Source organism: Heptranchias perlo, chromosome 16 (genome assembly GCF_035084215.1).
Source record: "Heptranchias perlo isolate sHepPer1 chromosome 16, sHepPer1.hap1, whole genome shotgun sequence".
NCBI lineage: Eukaryota > Metazoa > Chordata > Chondrichthyes > Hexanchiformes > Hexanchidae > Heptranchias > Heptranchias perlo.
This window is the reverse complement of record NC_090340.1, coordinates 46,543,574-46,567,618: the sequence shown is the minus strand read 5'-3', so window position 1 is coordinate 46,567,618 and position 24,045 is coordinate 46,543,574. Positions and strand designations below refer to the sequence as shown.

Here is a 24,045-nt window from a genome sequence, read left to right as displayed (position 1 = left end):
TTGTGAGTTTAAGTACAAAGTTGTGAACTTGAATTCTGGAAAAAATAATGATGAGAATTGTCAAAACCCCCCAAAAAACCAACATTCAAACCCGGAAGTAAAATCAGTTGCCTTCAATTGAGTTGCTATTGCAGATTCCAGCACACTCACTTAACTTTCGGGTTTCCCACCCGCTCAGTTCCCGGCTCCATGCTAAAATCATGCCCCTGGAATCTGTAAGCAGTGAGAGGAGAGGGATAGCAAGGGCCTGGAAATATCAGGGAAGGGGATACAGTGCTACCTAATGGCCAGTGCCTGTACTTACATCATGTCCAGTGATGGTTGACATAACAAAATTGAATGTGAAACGTGGACATAGGAATTTACAATTTGAAAAGTTGGCACAAAAACATGACCATTAACTATGACAATAGCATTTAATGTTTGTGGACAAGAAATATTCACCCTATGTAACATTTTTAATATATTAAAAATTTGATGTTTTGGAGTACCTGTAGATTTTCCTCATAACAGGCACAACGGATGTTTACATTGGAAAAAGGGAATTTAGATCTTATTGAAGTATTTGAGACCTGATAGGAAATAAAGTGGACCTTGAGAGATCTTAAGTATTGACGCAAACTCTATGACAAAGGACATAATGGGTAATTTTGACTTTGTGCGATAATTTAAAACAAGTGATAGCAAATCGGCAGAATGTTTTACATCTCTCCTAATTTGAAATAAAAATTGGGAGAGATGTAAAACGGGTCACCGAAGCGCGTTTTACACTCGTACAAAGTCAAAATTACCCAGTGAAGTCAAGCTTAGACAAGAACAGGTGAATACATAGTTAAGATATAACTTCTTCATGCAGAGGATGGAATAGCTTACCAGGGAGGCAGAAATGTAGATTCACTTTGTAGCTGCAATGCCCCACAATTTAAAATTATTTTAGGCAATTTAATGAAAGAAACCTGTCTGCTTGAGTTTATTTTTTAAATCACTCTAATGGGAAATTAAAAAGGGTGGCTATCTCTTGAAGAGATTTTGATCCTGTAACATATGGTTTTTGTTTCTGTGGCCTTTATACATCATTATATGGGTTAGCTTTAATTCTTCTTTCCTCATATTTGAGATTGGACACATGGGGGGTAATTTTAACCCCCAAGAGCGAGTGGGCTGGGGACGGGTGGGTCATAAAAATTGTGGAATTCTTCAGCAGGACTGCATCCCGGCTCCAATGTGTCTAGTTCCGGGGTTAACCCAGACGCGTTAGGATGTGCGCACATGCGCAACAGAAACCAGGATGTCCCGTCCCCCCTGAAAGCCGGCGGGCTGACACTTAAAGAGTCAATGTATCTCATTGCGATAGTTGAGGCGGTTAATTTTTTGTGTATTAGAAATGTAAAACGAATTTAACCTTATCCGTTTGGGTTTCCCATCGTTTCTGATTCACGAAAGCAGGCGAGAAGGGCTGGGTCCATGAGGTGAGTGCGTTTATTGCACTGCACATGGGCCCTGAGGAGCAGGAGTGCTTCATCCAGGCCCAACAAGTTCACCTGGCGCGATTGGTTGACCCCCTTCCCTCCTCCCCCCCCCCCCCCCCACCCCGATGGCCGAGACCCCTCCACACCTCCGATCTTCTGGCGACCTGATCATCTCCCAGCCCACGATGTCCTCCATGGCTCCCCCTCCCCCCCCCCCTTTACTTTTAGGTTTTGCGTCCGATTAGCCCCACATCCCACCCCCCGTTCCCTTCCCGCCTCCATGTAAAATTCATGCCCGTGTCTCCATGTTTATGGCAGATCAATATAGGTAACGAGCTTAGCCAAAGTTGAAAGACATTCCAGGTTGGGAGCTAAGGAACAGAAGGAACAGGGAAGAACATTCCAAGTTGGAAGGTGAGGAAGTATCCCCTTTGATGTCTAACAGCAGCATGATCAGCACATGGACGATTTATGATTGGCCGGAAATAATGTAACCTCGCATGGCAACCTATGCCCGGCTTATGATTGGTGTTGACCCTCGTTGAGTATGTTCCAACCCTATTGATTTGTATAAAAACGTGTGGATTTCTGTATGTTTCTTGTTCTTGCTCTGCCAGCATAGAGGGACTCTATCAGGAGTCCAAATCAATGCTGCAGACTAAGAACCCTGCTATTAAAGTTGTGTTGAACTTTAAAATGTATTCGACTTCAGTTTTTACTGAACCAGACTGAGGGGAAAGAATCCGGATCGTCATGTCAAGGGCAGTCACTCTCACCTCACCTCTGGAATTCAGCTCTTTTGTCCATGTTTGAACCAAGGCTGTAATGAGGTCTGGAGGCGAGTGGTCTTGGCGGAACCCAAACTGAGCATCGGTGAGCAGGTTATTGGTGAGTAAGTGCCGCTTGATAGCACTGTCGACGAACCTTCCATCATTTTGCTAATGATTGAGAGTAGACTGATGGGGCGGTAATTAGCCAGATTGGATTTGTCCTGCTTTTTGTGGACAGGACATACCTGGGCAATTTTCCACATTGTTGGGTAGATGCCAGTGTTGTAGCTGTACTGGAACAGCTGTAGTGCTGAAGACTTATGCTCCAGGACTAGCTGCGCCTCTAGCCAAACTGTTCCAGTACAGCGACAACACTGGCATCTACCTGACAATGTGGAAAATTGCCCAGCTATGTCCTGTCCACAAAAAGCAGGACAAATTCAATCCGGCCAATTACCGCCCCATCTGTCTACTCTCAATCATCAGCAAAGTGACGGAAGGTTTCGTCGACAACGCTACCAAGCAGCACTTACTCACCAATAACCTGCTCACCGATGCTCAGTTTGGGTTCCGCCAGGACCACTCGGCTCCAGACCTCATTACAGCCTTGGTCCAAACATGGACAAAAGAGCTGAATTCCAGAGGTGAGGTGAGAGTGACTGCCCTTGACATCAAGGCAGCATTTGACCGAGTGTGGCACCAAGGAGCCCTAGTAAAATCTGAAGTCATTGGGAGTCAGGGGAAAACTCTCCAGTGGCTGGAGTCGTACCTCGCACAAAGGAAGATGGCAGTGATGGTTGGAGGCCAATCATCTCAGCCCCAGCACATTGCTGCAGGAGTTCCTCAGGGCAGTGTCCTCGGCCCAACCACCTTCAGCTGCTCCATCATAAGATCAGAAATGGGGAACCAACACGAGGGAAAAACCTACTTGACCTCATCCTCACCAATCTACCTGTCGCAGATGCATCTGCCCATGACAGTATTGGTAGGAGTGACCACCGCACAGTCCTTGTGGAGATGAAGTCCCATCTTCACACTGATGACACCGTCCGACGTGTTGTGTGGCACTACCACCGTGCTAAATGGGATAGATTCAGAACAGATCCAGCAGCTCAAAACTGGGCATCCATGAGGCACTGTGGGTCATCAGCAGCAGCAGAATTGTATTCCAGCACAATCTGTAACCTCATGGCCCGGCATATTCCTCACTCCACCATTACTAACAAGACAGGGATTCAACCGTGGTTCAATGAGGAGTGTAGAAGAGCATGTCAGAAGCAGCACGAGGCGTACCTAAAAATGAGGTACCAAGCTGGTGAAGCTGCAACACGGGACTACATGCATGCTAAACAGCGGAAGCAACATGCTATAGATAGAGCTAAGTGATTCCACAACCAACGGATCAGATCAAAGCTCTGCAGTCCTGCCGCATCCAGTCATGAATGGTGGACATTTAAACAACTAACGGGAGGAGGAGGCTCTGCAAACATCCCCATCCTCAATGATGGCGGAGTCCAGCACGTGAGTGCAAAAGACAAGGCTGAAGCATTTGCAACCATCTTGAGCCAGAAGTGCCGAGTGGATCCACCTCGCCCTCCTCCCGATATCCCCACCATCACAGAAGCCAGTCTTCAGCCAATTCAATTCCCTCCATGTGATATCAAGAAACGGCTGAGTACACTGGATACAACAAAGGCTATGGGCCCCGACAACATCCTGGCTGTAGTGCTGAAGACTTGTGCTCCAGAACTAGCTGCGCCTCTAGCCAAACTGTTCCAGTACAGCTACAACACTGGCATCTACCCAACAATGTGGAAAATTGCCCAGGTATGTCCTGTCCACAAAAAGCAGGACAAATCCAATCAGGCCAATTAATGCCCCATCAGTCTACTCTGAATCATCAGCAAAGTGTTGGAAGGTGTCGTCGACAGTGCTATCAAGCGGCACTTACTCACCAATAACCTGTTCACCGATGCTCAGTTTGGGTTCCGCCAGGACCACTCGGCTCCAGACCTCATTACAGCCTTGGTCCAAACATGGACAAAAGAGCTGAATTCCAGAGGTGAGGTGAGAGTGACTGCCCTTGACATCAAGGCAGGATTTGACCGAGTGGCACCATGGAGCCCTAGTAAAATTGAAGTCATTGGGAATCAGGGGAAAACTCTCCAGTGGCTGGAGTTGTACCTAGCACAAAGGAAGATGATAGTGGTTGTTGGAGGCCAATCATCTCAGCCCCAGGATATTCCTGCAGGAATTCCTCAGGGCAGTGTCTTAGGCCCAACCATCTTCAGCTGCTTCATCAATGACCGTCCCTCCATCATAAGATCAGAAATGGGGATGTTCGCTGATGATTGCACAGTCTTCAGTTCCATTCGCAACCCCTCAGATAATGAAGCTGTCCGTGTCCGCATGCAGCAAGACCTGGGCTTGGGCTGATAAGTGCCAAGTAACATTCGCGCCAGACAAGTGCCAGGCAATGACCATCTCCAACAAGAGAGTCTAACCACCTCCCCTTGACATTCAACGACATTACCATTACCGAATCCCCCACCATCAACATCCTGGGGGTCACCATTGACCAGAAACTTAATTGGACCAGCCACATAAATACTGTGGCTACAAGAGCAGGTCAGAGGCTGGGTGTTCTGTGGTGAGTGACTCACCTCCAGACTCCCCAAAGCCTTTCCACCATTTATACGGCACAAGTCAGGAGTCTGATGGAATACTATCCACTTGCCTGGATGAGTGCAGCTCCAACAATACTCAAGAAGATCGACACCATCCAGGACAAGGCAGCCCGCTTGATTGGCACCCCATCCACCACCCTAAACATTCACTCCCTTCAACAGTGGCGCACCGTGGCTGCAGTGTGTACCATCCACAGGATACATTGCAGCAACTCGCCAAGGCTTCTTCGACAGCACCTCCCAATCCCGTGACCTCTTCCACCTAGAAGGACAAGGGCAGTAGGCACATAGGAACAACACCACCTGCACATTCCCCTCTAAGTCACACACCATCCCCACTTGAAAATATATCGCCGTTCCTTCTTCGTCGCTTGTTCAAAATCCTGGAACTCCCTTCCTTACAACACTGTAGGGGAACCTTCACCACACAGACTGCAGCGGTTCAAGAAGGCGACTCACCACCACCTTCTCAAGGGCAATTAGGGATGGGCAATAAATGCTGGCGTTGCCAGCGACGCCCACATCCCATGAACGAGGAAAAAAAATCACCTCTCATTCTTCTAAACTCCAATGTATACAGCCCAACTTGTCCACCCTTTCCTCATAAGATAACCTCCTCATCCCAGGAATCAGTCAAGTGAACCTTCTCTGAACTGCCTCTAAAGCAATTGTGTCCTTTCTTAAATGTCTGTGCTGACACTTTATTGGTGCAATCTATTGTCCTCTATGAGAGTAGACCATGACCTAAATGATGATGGCAGAGTCACAGAAGATAATCAGGCCTTATTCTTGGCCACACAGTAGGATTTGGCATCCACCTATTGATCTGAATCATCCCAGTGTCTAACTGTGATGTTCCCTTTGCTAGTCAAGTGTTTCTCTGGCCTGGAGTTGTTGTGCTGCTTGAACTTGGATGACACTCAGTTCTGAAGTCTTAATCCCAGCATTTGCAAGTTGTATTTTGAGCAAAATTATCCTATCATCCGATCACCTTCTAGTGCTTTAGTTATTTTTAATGTGCCCTTTTGGAAAGGTAAAGAGACACTTCACATTCTTTTATGAAAGGCAGAAATGACTGTCGGTGACCATCAGTTTCTGGAAACATCCTTCAATTGATTATAGAAAATATAAAGCCTGGTGCATGTGTAGATGAAAGCAAACTTCGATTTAACTGAAATACTCTGGTGCGGAAAATATTGACACTCCGAGCTTGACCAACTCAAAGGGAAGACAACAATGAAACTACAAGAGTTTTAGCTATAAAGCTAACTGACAATCAATTCTGCAACCAAAACCGTGAGAACTTTTCCTATTAGAGAGCAACAGCCAGTCATTGATAGAAAGAACTGAGCAGTCAGAAATATGAGTTCATACAAGTCTTTCAAGGCTATAATGAGCAAATCTCTTAAAGGGGGTCCTATCTTACAATCTTGTTCCATGAAATGATTGAAATAAATTCTAATGTGTGTGGATGATAAATAAATGAGGAAGAAATTATAAAGCTGTTTGTGTACAGACAGAAAAAAATTCATTGCTATTCAAGTGTATTAATTACCTATGTTTGTGACTTTTTCTGTGTGAAAAATTGTATCCAGTAACTTTGATGCTGGACAATCTGAATAGATTCTAAATCTATTATAAAATTGCTGTACCTGCATGCATTTCCTGTCTGTCGTACTTCAAGCTTCATACTCTGGCATTATATAATGACAAATTTGAACTGAGGAGGTAGGGAACATATGAATAAAAAGCAAGGGAAGAAGTTTGAAATATACAATGAGAAACTACTAAGCACTTATGAAAACAGCCAATCTGAATAATCAGTTAGGGAAACGTAGCAATAGAAGGAAGAAGGTGAACCAGTTAAATTGCTGAACATGTTTTTTGAAGTCCACCCTTTGAAGTTCTGAAAATCCCAGGGCACTGTAAAGGGGAAGAAGACCCAATGTAATGGATTTATCACGTTACGAGATTTCCACGGGGAACTTTGTGTAATGTATCCAAAAAATGGTACTTCGTTCTCAAGGGGTTATATTCACAAAACAGTAGGTCTGCAAGATACAGATTGGGATTCAGATGGGTGTCTGCACTAATGTGCTTCAGACAATGAAAGTTATTTCAAAAGTTATTTGAAGGGACGTTCAGTTGTTCTTGGGTAGAGCTGTATAGAACTTTTGGTAAAATTTTTCTTGCTTATAGCTTGTGGGCTATTTTGACCTTAAAGGATTCAAAACTGCTTGTAGTCACTATTTTCGGTTATGAACTGTTAAGGGGTTTTAGGTTTTGCAGTTCCTTCTTGAGGGGGGGGGGGGCTCCTTCTAGGAAGTCTCCTTCGTGGGGAAGAGGAGGTATGCTTGGAGTAATCTTTACCCACCACAATTTATAGACTCAGAACAATATACATGCTGTTCTTAGCGGAACATTGCATAAGGAGATTTTGATTCTCAGAAGAGTCAGTGACAGAGTTGTGGGACATTTTCCAAGAAGACCTGGAGCCAACTGTTGCAGCTAGTACAGCATCGTCTATTGCAGTCAAAGTCAGTGCAGCCCTGAACTTTTTTGCCTCCTGCTTCTTCCAGGCTGCCACGGGGGATATCAGCAATATCAGTCAGTCTGCAGTCCATGCTTGTATTAAAGAGGTGATTGATGTCCTGTTTGCTAGAGAAAATACATTCACTGCTTTTCTCGTGGATGTACAAAAGCAGCAGGATAGGGCTCTGGGGTTATTACTGATATCAGGATTTCCCCCAATTCCAGAGCGTCATTGACTTCACCCACGTCACCCTGCGGGCTCCTTCACACAATATGGCTGCCTTTGAGAATTGCAAATGGTTCCATTTTATTAACTGGTGTGATGACCAGGATCACATCATGCAGGCCTGTGCTTGCTTACCTGGCAGCTACTATGGTGCTTTTATATTGCGTCAATCATCCAGCCCCACAATGTTTACCTTGCACAGCAAGTTAAAGGCTGCCTGTTTGGAGATGAGGGCTATCCCCAGTACATTTGATTCCTTTTAGGAACTCGCACTTGGTTGCAGATCCATGAGTCAACCAGAGCCCTCATTGAGCACTCAAATAATGATTCAGATGCCTGAACAGGTTTGGAGGTTTTTTGCAACACAGCCCAGAAAGAATGTTGCATATAATTGTATAACTGTATCCTGCATAAATTAGCTCTGCAGTAAGGGCCAGCACATGGAACCACCATTTGAGGGCCTTTAGCATAGGAGAGGTCACGGATAACTGGAATAGAGAACGACGAGGAAGCTGGAGGGGTCCAACTCTTGCCTGCTGTCAGAGCTGTTTCCTAATACCGTGCTTCACTTGGGTGCCTAGATGCACCTTTCTCTTATTCTAGTGCTCCTTCTAAATGCTACCTGAGAGCCAGGATCACGGTGGATGGTTGGCTTTTCATGCTGTACAGAAGGTTTATGGGACTGAGGTTGCACTCATCTCATGGCAGCTGGCTTCTGGCATGGAGCCACTGCTGACTGCCTGGCCTCACCTCCCATGTTCCACTGGCATGTTGCTCTGAGGAGAAAGGCTGCTGTCCTGAGAGATGGTAGTATCTGGCAGAGGTATCAGATTCTGAAAGCCCCGAGACACAGCAGTTGCCCCAATCTGGAAGCTGCAATCCATGCTGTGCTCCCATTTGTTGCCTCCAGGCTGGACCCTGTGCTTCCATGTAGATGGAGGCACTGGTTGGTGCCTGATTACTTTTTAGCTGGGAACCAGCTGCGGATTTCACTGCAGCCACCACTTGCTGCATTGGTGCCTGCAAGGAAGATGTTGCTTTCAAGATGTTGCTGCAAAGAAGAGCTGTAGACTCGAGAGTCACACCTCTCAGTTACTGCATATCCTGGGAGAGTGTCTTTAGAGTTTGCATGTAAGTTTGATGTTCCTCAAACATCCTTCAGTTGAGTACCCATGATTTCTGGGCCCACAACTCTGAAGCCATGGGCTCCCTTCTCCTCAGTAAGGGTCCCCATTTTCCACTCCTCCAGGTCTCTAGTGATCCGTGAATTACCCGGTGCCAATTCCTCACTACCACTATCTAATTCCTCCTGGGTGAAGCAGCTGGAAATGGTGAATGGGTTGGTCCTCATCCTCCTCATCATCATCTTCATCGCCATTTGCTACGATGATGAAAATACTCTCCAGGTTTTCTTCTCTTCCTCACCGTCATCATCTTCCTCCAGCTATGTCCCCTGTTACTGTGGTGAGTCTGCAGGAAACGATGGCAGGAGCTAAGAATGGATGAGCATTATCCTCTCGGGATTAAGGAGACATAGTAAGGAGATGAAAGGTTGTGGGTGTGTGGTGCACTAGAGGACTGCAGGGGGACAGTATAGATACTCAGTTATTAACTTGATGCCAGCAAGATGCTGCCGACATAATAATCTGCCACAACAATGGGTGAGTGAGCTGCATGGCCTTGTTCTCAAAGGGGATGAGGGGTTTCAAGATGGCGATGCCCCCTCTGGTGGCTGCCTTTGGTGAGCATTGTGCGCCAATTTCTCCTGCAAACAGTTAAGTAAATGAGGGTAAGGTTGACCAGCCTGGAGCTTGAAACTCATAACCTCTATTTTATCCTAGGCATTTACAAACATCTACAATTAGCTGGATTCTTACAATGTATAATTGAGCAATGGACTTAGAGGAACAGGTTAGGTTAAAGACTAAAGTAGGATTTTCTACTTCTGTACTCACCAGCCAATGATATAAAAATAATGGGGTAAAAAATCATGGACTAGGGAGCAAACAAGCAGAAAACCCAGACAACTGAGCTTCAGACTACCTATGAGCATGGGATGGGAGATCCATTAGTTTAAAAAACCTTGTAATATAATGCTATTATTCACATGGTTGATATTGACACCTATTTATTTCGCTTGAAATTTGGAGCATGATCTCATTAATGTAACTCCATTAAGGATCTGAGACTGTACTGAGTACTAATAAGTCACAAGGATTTTACAGCTTCCGTGAATAAAAATTGTAAAAATGGTCGCTGTACAAGTAGACCATTGGATTCCCATCAGAGCACTCTTCAGTCTCAACTGACATTTAAACTTGGTTATCTTCTATGAGCCAATTTTCCATTTCTTAGCCAGACCAATGATTGTAACAGCTCATGGTAGTGGTACAGAATCCACAAGGAGCGAATCTAATACTCTGTACCTCAGTTAACCAATATTGACAACAGCCAAGGAACAATCCCTGGTCTAGACCACAGTGCTCTTTTTGTTGAAGGATAGCATTGAAGTAGGAAGGTAGCAAATGGGATAATATTATTTAAAAATTGATACTTGTATTTTAAAAACATAGATATTGTAAAGAAATAAAAGGGTATAATTAACAGAGTCTTCCAAATTGCGTCTGCTGCTTTGCAGCCAGATGAAATCTTGCATTTTCACCAAACATTACAGACCAGGTAATGTAATTTTTTTTTGCTTACAATGACTTGTTTCTGATTATTATAGCTGGTTGATAAGGAACAGAAAATTCAAGAATTACAGGACACCATAACTGAACTACACAATGAGATGGCTGTGAAAGACTCAGAGAATCTGAATCAGCTGCAGGATATACACCACCTAGAGAGCAAGGTCAAAGCCTTGAAACAAGAGGTATGATTTCTGTTCAGAGCAAGCAGGAAATGTATTTTGATCTTACAAGCTTAAAATAGAATTTATGATCTATTAATTGGCACATAATGCTTTGATTACACAATTACAAAAAAAAAGTTAGTTCATTATGATTTTATAAACCTTTTGCCCAGATTTTTAAAAATGCTCCAATTTGTCCTATTGTGCTTTTGATTTAAAGTAATCTTTTTCCCCCAGAATTTTTACTTTCTTTATCCTATAGATCACATGATGTTTGCCTTTAAGAACAGTTTATCATTATTCATGTGTGCGTGTTTGTTTGTACAATTAGAAGCATTAGATTCTCTTATATATCCACAAATGTTTTGTTGGTATAGTAGCAAAACAAAACAAATATTTGACCTAATATACCCTTATTAGTGAAATAATTGCTGATCAAGAAATCATATCATTAGGCACCACAGATTGCAATTATTTTTGTTTCAGTTTTACATTTTGTTATTTGTGATTTCTTTTCAGTATTATTTTGCTGGCAAGTTTACTCCCTGTATGCACTGCTACTCATTATCATGCCACTTTCTTGCATTCATTTCCAGAGCAACAATGAACCCGATTTTAACTCCGGGTCAGTTTTGGGCGGGTGAGTTTTTGTTTCAATTTAAAGCTCGTCCACTTCAGCCGAAAACAGATCCGGGGTACCTTAACTACCGGGCCTCATTGTAATCTCACCGGTGAGTTTCCCACTAAATTGGCTGACCCGATGGGAAACCCGCCCATTTCTGGGGAGCGAGGGGTCAGCCAGAAGTCTATTTAAAGCTGAAATGCACCCCTTATAGGGAGGTTGCATTCCCTTCTGCATTCTTTTGCTACCAAGGTGCTGGAAGAAGAATCTTCTATGAAATGAATAATAGGCAAGCTCCCAGGTTCAAGCCTCAGTTTTTCTGAAATCTCCCTGGAGGTGCTTGTGGAAGAGGTGAGGGCGAGGTGTGAACTCCTGTTCCCCAGCAGTGCCAGGAGGGTTGCCAAACACTCTGTACACGAGCTAGGGAGAAAGATTTTAGAGGTCGTCACCTCCAGGAGAGTCAACCCCAGGACCTGGATACGATGCAGGAAGTGCTTCAGTGACCTCACTAGATTATCAAGGGTGAGTACTGCTCTTCATTTATCTCTCTCTCTCTACAACACATGGAAGTAGTCCTTCACCCCTTCCCCACCACTCTTGACAATTCCTTCCCTCCATCATTTCCTTCACCACCCAGCACAAGACTACGCTACTCCACCTCTCATTCTTCTGACAAACACACACTCCCTCTTCCTTCCTCCCTTCACACTGTGCGCATCAGGCATTTCAAAGCTGGGGTCTTCATTGAACAAGAACACTTGACAGTTACTTGTATCTCTTAATTAAGCACTGGAAAAATGCACATTCAGCCAGCTTGACTACATCATATCACATCACGATGCATCTCTTCTGCAGCTGTGCAGCCTCCCAATGACATCCTAACTCTCCTCCCTTTTATCTTTCCTCAAGGTCTTTCTCAACAGCTAGAGCACCCCAAAGAAGACACCTCAGAGGAGGAGAGTCCATCTGGGGAGGCACCATCACATGCTCCATCACTTCCAAGCACCAACACCGTAATTGCCATCACGGTTGGGTTGGAGAGTGAGGTAGAGGAGTCATATTGGTGATGCACCTAGCACTAGAATGCAGGAGCAGGTACTGGTGGCAGGGACAGCCTAGGAGCCAGCTTGCTGGCGGGCAAGATCCCCTTCCAGCTCTGCTGAGGAGGACAAAGATGAAGACTTCAGGGCCCCTGCAATAATAAGAAAACTGCTTGCCTCACACAAGCAGTTCGACAAGGTATTGGAAGTCCTGCTAATGAGTTTCGCCACCATGGCTGAAAGTATGGAGGAGTCTGCTGGTGTCATCTCACATGGCATCTGCACTCTGCAGTCTACATTGGTGAATGTGGCCACCTTCAGGGATGCTGCAGCCAGGCCCTCACAACAGGAGCTTTGGTGGAAGCTCAAACTATTGCCATGCAGACTCTGGGCTCAAACCTCTGCTCTGCCTTGGGGAGGCAGATGTCCACCTTGGACGGATTGGTGGAGTTAGTGGATTGGGGCTTTCAAAGAATCATTCATCATCACTCTGCCCACCCACAGGTCAGTGGAAGTGATGAGCTTCAACACCATAGGAGTTGCATTCGCACAGCGGGAGTGGCACATGTTGACCTCTCTCAGGATGTCAGCACATTTGCTTCTGAGCCATCCCCTCAACCCCTGGACCTGGCTGCCAGATCCTGTCAGGCTCGAGGAGCCACCGTCCACGGTTATCTCGAGTTCCCACCAACTTTCCATCAGCTTTGCTAAAGCTACTGGGGGAGCACCTCGTAAGGGCACTAGAGTGAGGAGACTTTCTGTTAAGAAAAGTATTATGAGTTGAGCACTTGGGTGTCAAAAGATTTTAGTTCAATCTTCTGTTTGTAAATAAATCCATCACCTTTTTTACATTTGGGAGATGGCTGAAATGTCTCTTCATTGCAGCTAGTTAGCATGTATTGTCAGAATGTCACTGATATAGAGGTTGGCTGAAGGGTTTGACTGATTGGAATGTGATAATCAGTAAATCACAGAAATCCTATTCATCTGTATTAAATTTCCCTGCAGGTCATGTCAGTCAGTTTATGAGGCTAATCCCGCAAGGTCTGGCTGAACAGATTGGCCACTGGGTGGGACTTTTGGGGAAATTTAAAATCGGGGCCTCTGTTTTTGGAGAAATCAGTGGCCTGGATATCTGGCTCCTATTTGTGAAAAATGAAGTGAGCAGTCATGTTGGCGAATGAATCCAAATACAGAAGTAATAATTGATTTTGTCAATGTACAACTTTCAATATTGTGTTGATTACTAAAACAGAATCATTCAAAATAACACATCTAGAACTTAGGTTGGAGCTTTACTTAGAACAACTCTTCATCTAAGTTGCTTGAATCTTTTACCAGTTAATAAGCCTTGTATATTGTTGTCCAGATATGGCGATCAGAAAAGTCTTTTACCCAATTTAAGAGAGACTTGGAAGAGGTTCGACTAGGTTCCACCAGTGGTTCAAGAGATGCACATGTAAGTGCTTGGTGATAGATTGTAGCAATCTTCAGCTCGTTGATAATCTAATTCATTTAGTTTTAAGCAAGGATGAAAACAAGAGATGAGGAGTGCCAACTGGTCTTTTATCTATAACTGAGCAACTTTGGTGATTTGTTCTTGTCAAACTACCAAGAATCTCCTGCCAGTATTGTTGAGCACTTGATGAAGTCTGTAGTTATCCTGTTTAATGCTACATTCTAACATATGTTTTATATTATTCGGCAAAAAGACTGCAAAATATAATAAAAATGCATGGATAGCTTTTGTAAGGAACCGAGTAACAGGATACCTTTGTAACTGTTGTTGCTGTATTTGTTTTTATTTTGCCATTTTGCAGTCACTTCAACCAGATCAGCAGTAAAACCTCATAATATGTAGTGGCCTATTTCCTACCTGGGACACATCCACATGCTAAAGTTCGCACAATTGATGTGTGACTGCCAGTTTTAATTTCTTGTCTGAACACCCCATGCCCTTTCCCATGCTTTGGATGACTCCCATTTTCCACACTGTAGAAGTGATTGTACCTGAATTATTTATGTGCCTTAACACCCACCTTGATAAGAGTATCAGTGTGATTTTTTTTTCATTTCCTACATGAGTTATCTCTGAGTAACATAATTTGTGTTCAACTATAGGCAGTTTTGTGTTGTGAGCCTGTGGTTGAATGCCAAAACCCATTTCACATATTTGCCTCATGCATCCGGTAGAGAGAAAAGCCTTTCAACCCATCTTTCTGATCTGGACTGAAACATATGGAGAGTAGTGGATTGGCCACCCATTATACATCCCGCCCAATTTTTCTTTCCATTGACAGGCTGCCGATCCTGTTTTGCACCCCCGCCAAGTTGAATTTTACCCCCATGGTTTTGGGGGTGAAAGAATAGTATGCTAACTCATTGTGCCAGCAAATTTCTCATTTACAGGATTTTGATTTTACTTTCCTTTTTGTCAGCAGTGATTGAATACCCATCCATTGTGCTTTAGTCTACTCTTGTTCACAATTTTCAACAAAGCCACCATCATTCATACTAAATTTGATTTGTCAATTTACAAGACTCTTTGTAAAAAGATAGCAACATTCATGCAAAATAACATGCTGATATCAACACTCAACAATAACTCATAAAGGATTGTATACCTTAAATTTTTGCTTGCAAACTTAAAAAAATCAAAGATGATAAGTCTTTAATAAAACCTAACTATGTTGCGAAAGCCTACCAACCCCCCTTCTACAAATAGATCCCTATAGCACCAATATCCAATGTTTTCTTTTTGTAAGTGGAGTTAGTTGTCCAAGGAAGAGAGGATCTCCTTTCAGTGTTGGTCAACAACTAGGATCTGGTGCTTCCTTTAATGCTTAAATACACTTTTGTGGGAACCAAAATTTTCATTTGAACAGTGATTTCAGAAATCTTCATGTTTTCAATGCTGGACTGGTAATTCAAAAACAAACATTAGTTTCTACAACAGTATTCCAGTACTTCAAACCTAATCATTAAATGGTAGTATCTGGATAGTGCAATCTATTGGTCAAGCAGTACAATGTGGATTCACACCTTCATGTCCACATTCAAGTTCCTGACTTCCCTTTGGCATGGTATTAAGGGAGCAGGTGACAGGATCTACTTGTCGGGAATGAAGGGATAACTTCCAACAGATGGCTCAATTAGAAATCCAAACAAAAAAACATTTAACAATGAGCAGTCAAGGTACCAATATTTTGATATCAGTTATCAAGATATCACTAAGATCAATGTGGAGGATTATGGGAGAAAGGAGAATAAAGAATACCGCAGAACACAGTCGACAAAGAAGGTTTAGGAAATTAAGGGAAGAACATGAAAGAAACAAGAAACAGAACAGTTGTGGAATAAAATGCGGAGAATGGAGTCCACCATCACAAGAGGAAGGATATATAATCCCATAAAAAACTATTATGGGTGGGAGGACATGCAGGTAAGGGTTTAGCAAATCAAGAAATGTGAAGTCTGCAAATAGAAATTAAAATGGGGAAATTCACAATCCTACTCGAAAGCAACCAATAAGGTTTCTTATTAGAGGACCAAATTTCTGATGATTTGTGGGTGACTAAAATGCTGTTATTTTAATATCTAGGTATAAGATTCTCTTTTCCATCTACTTGAACCAAACCCCCTGTAACACAACCCTATTATACTAACTCTGATTTTGTTCCCCACCCCCATATACTACTATACTCCTGTATGATTAATAGCATAAGTAGAAGTGAGGAATGAGAGTTCTGAAGATACATGATATTATCCATGTAGAATGTAAACTTATGTGTCCTCTCCCTCGTTGAAAGGTGACAAAAAATGTATTTTTGTTTCATGTTGTTTTGGTAGCTGTCACCTCAAAAGTCTGAGATTGTTCAGAGTTTAGCAGTCAGCTAAAGTTTGTCACGATGCAATGTTGATAAGTTTGCTGTTGTAGTCTTCCTAGTAACAGGCTTGGAAGTGTATCTAACACACAGTTTTCAAATATATGCAGACTTCAATTTTTGATTCAGTTTGTTTTTGACTGACTGCTCCTTTTTAAATTTGAGTGGCTCAATATTCAAAATCCAGCATATCCTGGTAACCTTTCCAGGTTAGAAAAGAGACACATTTCTTTGGAAGTTAAAGATGGCATTTGGAAAATCTGAAAGAAGTAAAGAAATTGTTTTAAATCTCAAAGCAACTATGGGACAGTTTGGAAAGAACCAGCACATTTATATTCCTAAAAGAGAAATACTATATGTACTTAAAAGTAATTTACAACAGATTAGATTAGTTCTTAGAGTTGCAATTTTTAAAAATTTTGTGTACTTGAAGAATTGGATAAAAGTCTTTCTCCTTTTAGCAGTGTTAGATTATTCACTTAATTCTTTAATACATTTGCCCATATTTTAAATTTTGACCACTGTATTATGTGGTGCTCTCCCACTTTTAAAGAAAGAAGTATGATCTTATGGAGGTATAAGATATTGCCACACAGGTAACTAACTGTTAATTTACCTGGACACATGGGGCTCGAATTTAGCAGGCCTGCGGGTTCCCAGCGGGTGGTCCTCCGGGAGCGTGGAAAACGCGGACGGCTAATCGTGTGCGTCCCCCACGCGATCGCGGGATAATTGGACCGATTAAGCCCTGCTTCCGGGTTCTGCGCTCCCCAGCTGCGTGCCGGCCGGCTGCGCATGCGCAGTACCGTCGACGCGATGTAGGAGCTCCAGTTAAAGGGGCAGTCTCCCAAAGCCCCTCCTGCTGCAAGCAAGCGGTTTGAGACGATGGCTCAGCAAAGGGGAAAGGCTGCGCCCCGTTTTTCAGATCTGGCACTGCAGCTGATGCTGGAGGGCGTGAGGAGGAGGAGGGAAACACTCTTCCCAGAAGATGGACGCAAGTTCCCTGCCGCCGCAACCAGGAAGGCATGGGCAGAGGTGGCGGCGGAGGTGAGCAGCAGGGGCAACACCCCAAGGACTTGGGAGCAGTGCCGCAAGCGCTTCAATGACCTGATTAGGTCTGGCAAGGTGAGTACACCAACGCACCCTTCCACATCCCGTCCCCACCATCACGCCAAGCAGATCACAACCCCCTCCTGCACAGCCACCACTGCGCTCCATCAGCAATCCTCACAGCCACTCATTCACCATCCTCGCCGTGCACGCAAGTACCCACCGTCCCTGACCCCACCCGAACACTACCACACACCCCAATCCCCATGCAATGGGATGGGCACGTGGCCCACGCTTCCTCCCATCCGTTCCGCGCCACGCTCAACCCAACCACACCGATGCTCGATGCGTCTCACGATGCAAGACGCACCCACTCACACATCTGTGTTTTGCCTTCATAGGAGAAGAGAAGCAAGAACAATAGGGAAAGGGCACGCACCGGAGGTGGGCCGCCGCAAGTGGTGGAGCTCACCGACGCAGAGGTGGAGGCGCTCGACCTCGCCCGCACGCGACATTGCCTGTCGGTGGCCGATGGCGAGTGTGTCGCTGCCGAAACGGCCGGTAAGGGAAAGCTGACACTCAACACCCATGATCGCGAGTTACCGTCTCATCACCTGCCATCAGGCGCACTGTCAAGTTGGTCCACAAGCCTCAAAGTGCCCTCTGTTCTCTTGCAGGTCCGTCTTTGGGTGAAGCGATCGTGGAGGGCGATTCCTCAGAGGACATGGCGGTCTCTGAGGGTGCATCGTCACATCAGAGCCAACCATCCACCAGCGCAGAGACACGCACCTCGGTGGGTCCCCCTCGCCAACTAGTTGGGGTAGCACTTGGTGAGTCACCGCGCACGAGTGAGCATGAGCAGACCCTGGTGGCAGGGGCAGCCGCGGAGGGTCCGCGACGGAGGGAGCACTCATCTCCAGGCTCTGCTCAGCCGGACCCAGATGCTGAACCCAGGGGGCCACCAGTGAAAAGGAGAGTCGTCGAGGGCCACCAGCTAATTGCTGAGGTACTGGCAGAGGTGCCGCGCGCATTGTCCACAATAGCGCAGGCGATGGAGGAGTCCACCTCCTGCATGTGGGCATTGGTGGCGCAGGCACAGGAGGGTACTGGCGACACAGTGTCGCAGGTAGGTGCGGGACTGTCTGCGGTGGAGGACAGGCTGGCCTCCCTCGAGCGTCACGCACAGCTCCAGATCGAGTCCATGCAGGCCCTGACAACGTCTGTACGGATTCAGGGTGAGCAACATTCCGACGCCACCAACAGGCTGAGGGATACACTAGGGGTGGCCTTGCAAGGCCTCACACATGCCATCCAAACTGCCATCCAGCAGGGTGGAAGGGGTGATGTGGGCCGAGGCCAAGAGAGGGATGATGGTGACCGGGGACATGGAAGCGGGGACGCCTCTCAAGGCGTCCCCACGTCCCACCCGTCGCCCACCTCTCAACCAGTACCCGCAATGGTGCCTCCTCTCCAGGTGGCCGAGTCTGCCCCTGCCCCGGTGCAGGAGGAGCAGTCTGTGGAGGTGCCGTCACGGGCACCGAAACCCAGGGGCCGTCCGCCAAAAGCATCTACCCGGTCAAGGCATGAAGACGAGCAACCTGCCACTACCTCTGCTGGAGCCACAGGGGTAGCACCACGTAGGGGTTCCCGGAAAAGAATTGCAAAGGCCTTATAATCACAAAGGGAATACACCAGGGTGTTTATTATTTTGTACTTTTTTTCTTATATAATGTCACATTCGAGATATTAAATAGTCTATTCTCACCACTCCTGCCACCTCTCGTCCATTCTTCCGCGGCTTGTGCAATAGTTGCGTTCCGTGGAGGCCATCATGACGGCGAACACCTGCTGCCACCCATTGGGCACACTGCTGTGGGTGCAGGATTACTGGCAGCACTCTTCAGTGGAGGGGGCTGGTATGGCCGCTCGCATGTGCAGGTGAGGAGATGCGAGCGCCTCGCAGTGTCTGACTCTAGGAGAACCGTTGACGTATGAGTGCCTCCCTGGCCCGGCGACCATCCCGGTGAGTCGCGGCTCGGCGCATGGGTCGTCCAACATCCTCTGGCGCGTCCTCCTCCTCCACCTCCTCCTCCTCCTCGCCCTCGCCTTCCTCAATGTGGGTGGCGGGTGTGGATGGGGCCTCCACCAGCGGCACCCCTCTCTGTTGGGCCATGTTGTGCAGGGCACAGCAGACAACTATGATTCGTCCCACTCTGAATGGTGTGTATTGCAGCGCTCCCCCAGAACGATCAAGGCACCTGAAGCGCATCTTGAGAAGCCCTATGGTCTGCTCAATTGTAGACCTGGTAGCAGTGTGGCTGTCATTGTACCGACGCTCCGGCTCGGTGATGGGGTTCCTCAGAGGTGTCATGAGCCACGTGTGGAGGGGATACCCCTTGTCGCCGAGGAGCCAGCCGTTGCCGGCGTTGGGTGCCTGCAGGATGGGCGGGACGGCAGACTCCCTGAGGACGAAGGCATCGTGGCAGCTGCCGGGGTATCTGGCGCACACGTGTAGGAATCTCTGGCGGTGGTCACAGATGAGCTGGGCGTTCATGGAGTGATACCCCTTGCTGTTGATGAACAGCCCTGGTTCATGCGGAGGTGCCCGTATTGCGATGTGGGTGCAGTCGATTACACCCTGCACCCGTGGGAAGCCGGCCATGGCATGGAATCCAACCGCCCTCTCCATCTGGCTGCGCTCGTCCATGGCGAAGTTGATGTAGTGGGAGGCCCTGCGGAACAACCCATCGGTGACCTGCCTTATGCACTTGTGTGCAGAGGACTGACAGACCCCGGTGATGTCCCCGGTGGCACCCTGGAAGGAACCGGATGCGAAGAAGTTGAGGGCAGTGGTGACTTTGACGGCGACAGGTAAGAAGATGCTGCTTGGTCCATCAGGGAGCAGCTCGTCGTTAAGGAGGCTGCAGATGTCGGCGACTACCTGGCGATTGACTCTGAGCCGACGTATGCACTGCTCCTCGGAGAGGTCCATGAAGCTGAGCCTCGCTCTGTACACCCTGTGCGGAGGGTAGTGCCTCCTGCGACGCATCTCTCTCTGCGGTTGCCCTCCCTCCTGCTGTGCAGGTGGGTGTGCCGCAGCACCGTGTTGGGGGGCCCCACCTCTCCGAGGCGGACGGCGTGGACTGCGAGGCTGCTGGGGCTGGTCATCCTGTTCGTCCTCCGACGATGTCAACGCACCACCCATCTGGCAGGTGTTGGTCTGAGGGGTTGTGCAGGGTAGGTGGGTGGGGCCTCGGACTGGGGCTGCGGTTTCGTGTCGGTCTGTCCTCTGGCTTGGCGGGGGGTGGTGGAGGGCAGGGGTTGCCCTATGTGACGCGGTGGCCTCCTGCGTGGGTGAGGGCTCTCCCCCGTGGAACGCACCTTGGCACCTGCCACAGGCTGCTGGCTGCAACACGCCTGGTTTGAAAGGTACTGTTTCCCCCAGTGTGGGAAACTGACTGCCTTGAACCGAAAATCCCACACTTCCTCTTTTGACAGCTGCTTCAGCTCATTAACTGACCACAACGAGCAAGTTAAGTACTCTCAAGTGGAACCCCGCTGGCTTTAATTGCCTGCGGGACTCCCACCAGCGGGGCTTGCGCGCGCAGCCCCGCACGTCAGCGCGGTACCCGGAAGTGGCCGGGATTTCGTCGCGATCCGGTCACGTGACCGGATATCAGGATTTTCGGGGCCAACCCGCTGGAAACCCGCCAGAAACGCGATCGCAAAATCGAGCCCATGATAACAACAACTTGCATTTATATAGCACCTTTAACATAGAAAGACCTCCCAAGGAACTTCAGAGACAAAAATGGTCACTGAGCCAAAGAAGGAGATATTAGGAGCTTTGACGAAACGCTTGGCCAAAAGATTTTAAGGGTGAGGGAAATGGAGAGGCAGAGAGGTTTAGAGAGGAAATTGCAAAATGTGGGGCCTAAACGGCTAAAGACAAGACCGCAAATGTTGGGATAAAGGGAATGAGGAAAGCACATGAGGCCACAATCAAAGGAACGGAGAGTTCTGGGAGAGTGGGGGGAGTTGTAAGGCTGAAGGAGGTTATGGAGCTGGGAAGGGGTGAGGCCGTGAAGGGATTTAAACATGAGGATGAGAATTTTAAATGGGAGGACTAAGAGCCAATATAGGTCAGCAGGGACAGGAGTGATAGGTGAGCAGGATAGGTGATAGGATATATACAGCCAAGTTTTGGATCATTCAAAGTTTACAGAGTGTGGGAGATGTGAGGCTGACCAGGCGAGCATTGAAATAGTCGAGTCCGGAGGTGATAAAGGATTGGATAAGAGTTTCAGGAGCACATGGGCTGAGGCAGGAGTGGAGATGGGCAATGTTAGAGGTGGAAGTAGGCGGTCAAGGAGGGAAAATACATCATGGTCACAGTCACAGAGGATGTGATTTTTGACCTTGATGAGGGCCATTTCAGTGCTGTAGCAGGAGCAGAAATCGAATTGGACAGTTTCAAACATAGAGTTATGGGAAAAGTGAGAAAAGATTTGGGAGGTGATAACAGATTCATGGTATCAAAGTAGGTACAGCACAGGAGGGAGGCCATTTGGCCCATTGTGCCTGTGCCGGCTCTTTGAAAGAGCTATCTAATTAGTCCCATTCCCCTGCTGTTTCCCCACAGCCATGTAAATGTCTTCCCTTCAAGTATTTATCCAACTGCCTTTTGACAGTTATTATTGAATCTGCTTCCACCACCCTTTCAGGCAGTGCATTCCAGATCATTACAATTTGCTGCATAAAAAAATGTTTCCTCATGTTTCCTCATGTTGCCTCTGGCTCTTTTGCCGATCACCTTAAATCTGTGTCCTCTGGTTACCGACCCTTCTGCCACTGGAGACAGTTCCTCCTTATTTACACTGTCAGAAATTTTCATGATTTTGAACACCTCTATCAAATCTCCCCATAACCTCCTCTGTTCTAAGGAGAACAACCCCAGCTTCTCCAGTCTCTCCACCTAACTGAAGTCCTTTATCCCTGGTACCATTCTAGTAAATCTCTTTTGCACACTTTCTATGGCCTTGACATCCTTCCTAATGTGTGGTGCCCAGAAATGAACACAGCTCTCCAACTGAGAGCTAACTAGTGCTTTATATGGTTTAGCATAACTTCCTTGCTCTCCCACAGTGCTGTTAGGAAGGGAGTTCCAGGATTTTGACCCAGTGATGATGAAGGAATGGTGATATATTTCAAAGTCGGGATGGTGTGTGACTTGAAGGGGAGCGTGCAGGTGGTGTTGTTCCCATGTGCTTGCTGCCCTTGTCCTTCTAGGTGTTAGAGGTCGCGGGTTTGGGAGGTGCTGTTGAAGAAGCCTTGGCGAGTTGCTACAGTGCATCCTGTGGATGGTACACACTGCAGCCACTGTGGGCCGGTGGTGAAGGGAGTGAATGTTTAGGGTGGTGGATAGGGTGCCAATCAAATAGGCTGCTTTATCCTGGATGGTGTTGAGCTTCTTGAGTGTTGTTGGAGCTGCACTCATCCAGGCAAGTGGAGAGTATTCCATCACACTCCTGACTTGTGCCTTGTAGATGGTGGAAAGACTTTGGGGAGTCAGGAGGTGAGTCACTCGCCACAGAATACCCAGCCTCTGACCTGCTCTTGTAGCCACAGTATTTATATGGCTGGTCCAGTTACGTTTCTGGTCAGTGGTGACCCCCCAGGATGTTGATAGTGGGGCATTCGGCGATGGTAATGCTGTTGAATTCAAGGGGAGGTGGTTAGACTCTCTCTTGTTGGAAATGGTCATTGTCTGGCGCGAATGTTACTTGCCACTTATGAGCCCAAGCCTGGATGTTGTCCAGGTCTTGCTGCATGCGGGCACGGACTGCTTCATTATCTGAGGGGTTGCGAATGGAACTGAACACTGTGCAATCATCAGCAAACATTTCCATTTCTGACCTTATGATGGAAGGAAGATCATTGATGAAGCAGCTGAAGATGGTTGGGCCTAAGACACTGCCCTGAGGAACTCCTGCAACAATGTCCTGGGGCTGAGATGATTGGCCTCCAACAACCACTACCATCTTCCTTTGTGCTAGGTATGACTCCAGCCACTGGAGCGTTTTCCCCCTGATTCCCATTGACTTCAATTTTACTAGGGCTCTTTGGTGCCACACTCGGTCAAATGTTGCCTTGATGTCAAGGGCAATCCCTCTCACCTCACCTCTGGAATTCAGCTCTTTTGTCCATGTTTGGACCAGGGTTGTAATGAGGTCTGGAGCCGAGTGGTCCTGGCGGAACCCAAATTGAGTATTGGTGAGTAAGTGCCGCTTGATAGCACTGTCAACGACAGCTTCCATCACTTTGCTGATGATTGAGAGTAGACTGATGGGGCGGTAATTGGCCGGATTGGATTTGTCCTGCTTTTTGTGGACGGGACATACCTGGGCAATTTTAAGGAGACGCACAACACCCGGTTATAGTCCAACAGCTTTATTTGAAATCACAAGCTTTCGGAGCTTTGCTCCTTCGTCAGGTGACACGGCTAGTTCTGGACGCAAGTCTTCAGCACTACAGCTGGGATGTTGTCTGGGCCCATAGCCTTTGCTGTATCCAGTGCACTCAGCCGTTTCTTGATATCACATGGAGTGAATTGAATTGGCTGAAGACTGGCTTCTGTGATGGTGGGAATTTCGGGAGGAGGCCGAGATGGATCATCCACTCGGCACTTCTGGCTCAAGATGGTGGCAAACACTTCAGCCTTGTCTTTTGCACTTACGTGCTGGACTCCGCCATCATTGAGGATGCGAATGTTTACAGAGCCTCCTCCTTCCGTTAGTTGTTTAATTGTCCACCACCATTCACGACTGGATGTGGCAGGACTGCAGAGCTTTGATCTGATCCATTGGTTGTGGAATTGCTTAGCTCTGTCCATAGCATGTTGCTTCCGCTGT

The 24,045-nt window shown here is 46.8% G+C and overlaps 1 protein-coding gene across 1 annotated transcript in view; it reads left to right on the top strand.

Annotated features, from left to right (window-relative positions):
* The window catches only part of LOC137333349 (early endosome antigen 1), a 586,801-nt gene that overhangs the window by 198,744 nt on the left and 364,012 nt on the right, over positions 1 to 24,045 (top strand). The window contains exons 8-9 of the mRNA XM_067997503.1: positions 10,413 to 10,559; positions 13,570 to 13,659. Coding sequence (XP_067853604.1) covers positions 10,413 to 10,559; positions 13,570 to 13,659 — 237 coding nt within the window. The remainder of the gene's footprint in view (positions 1 to 10,412; positions 10,560 to 13,569; positions 13,660 to 24,045) is intronic.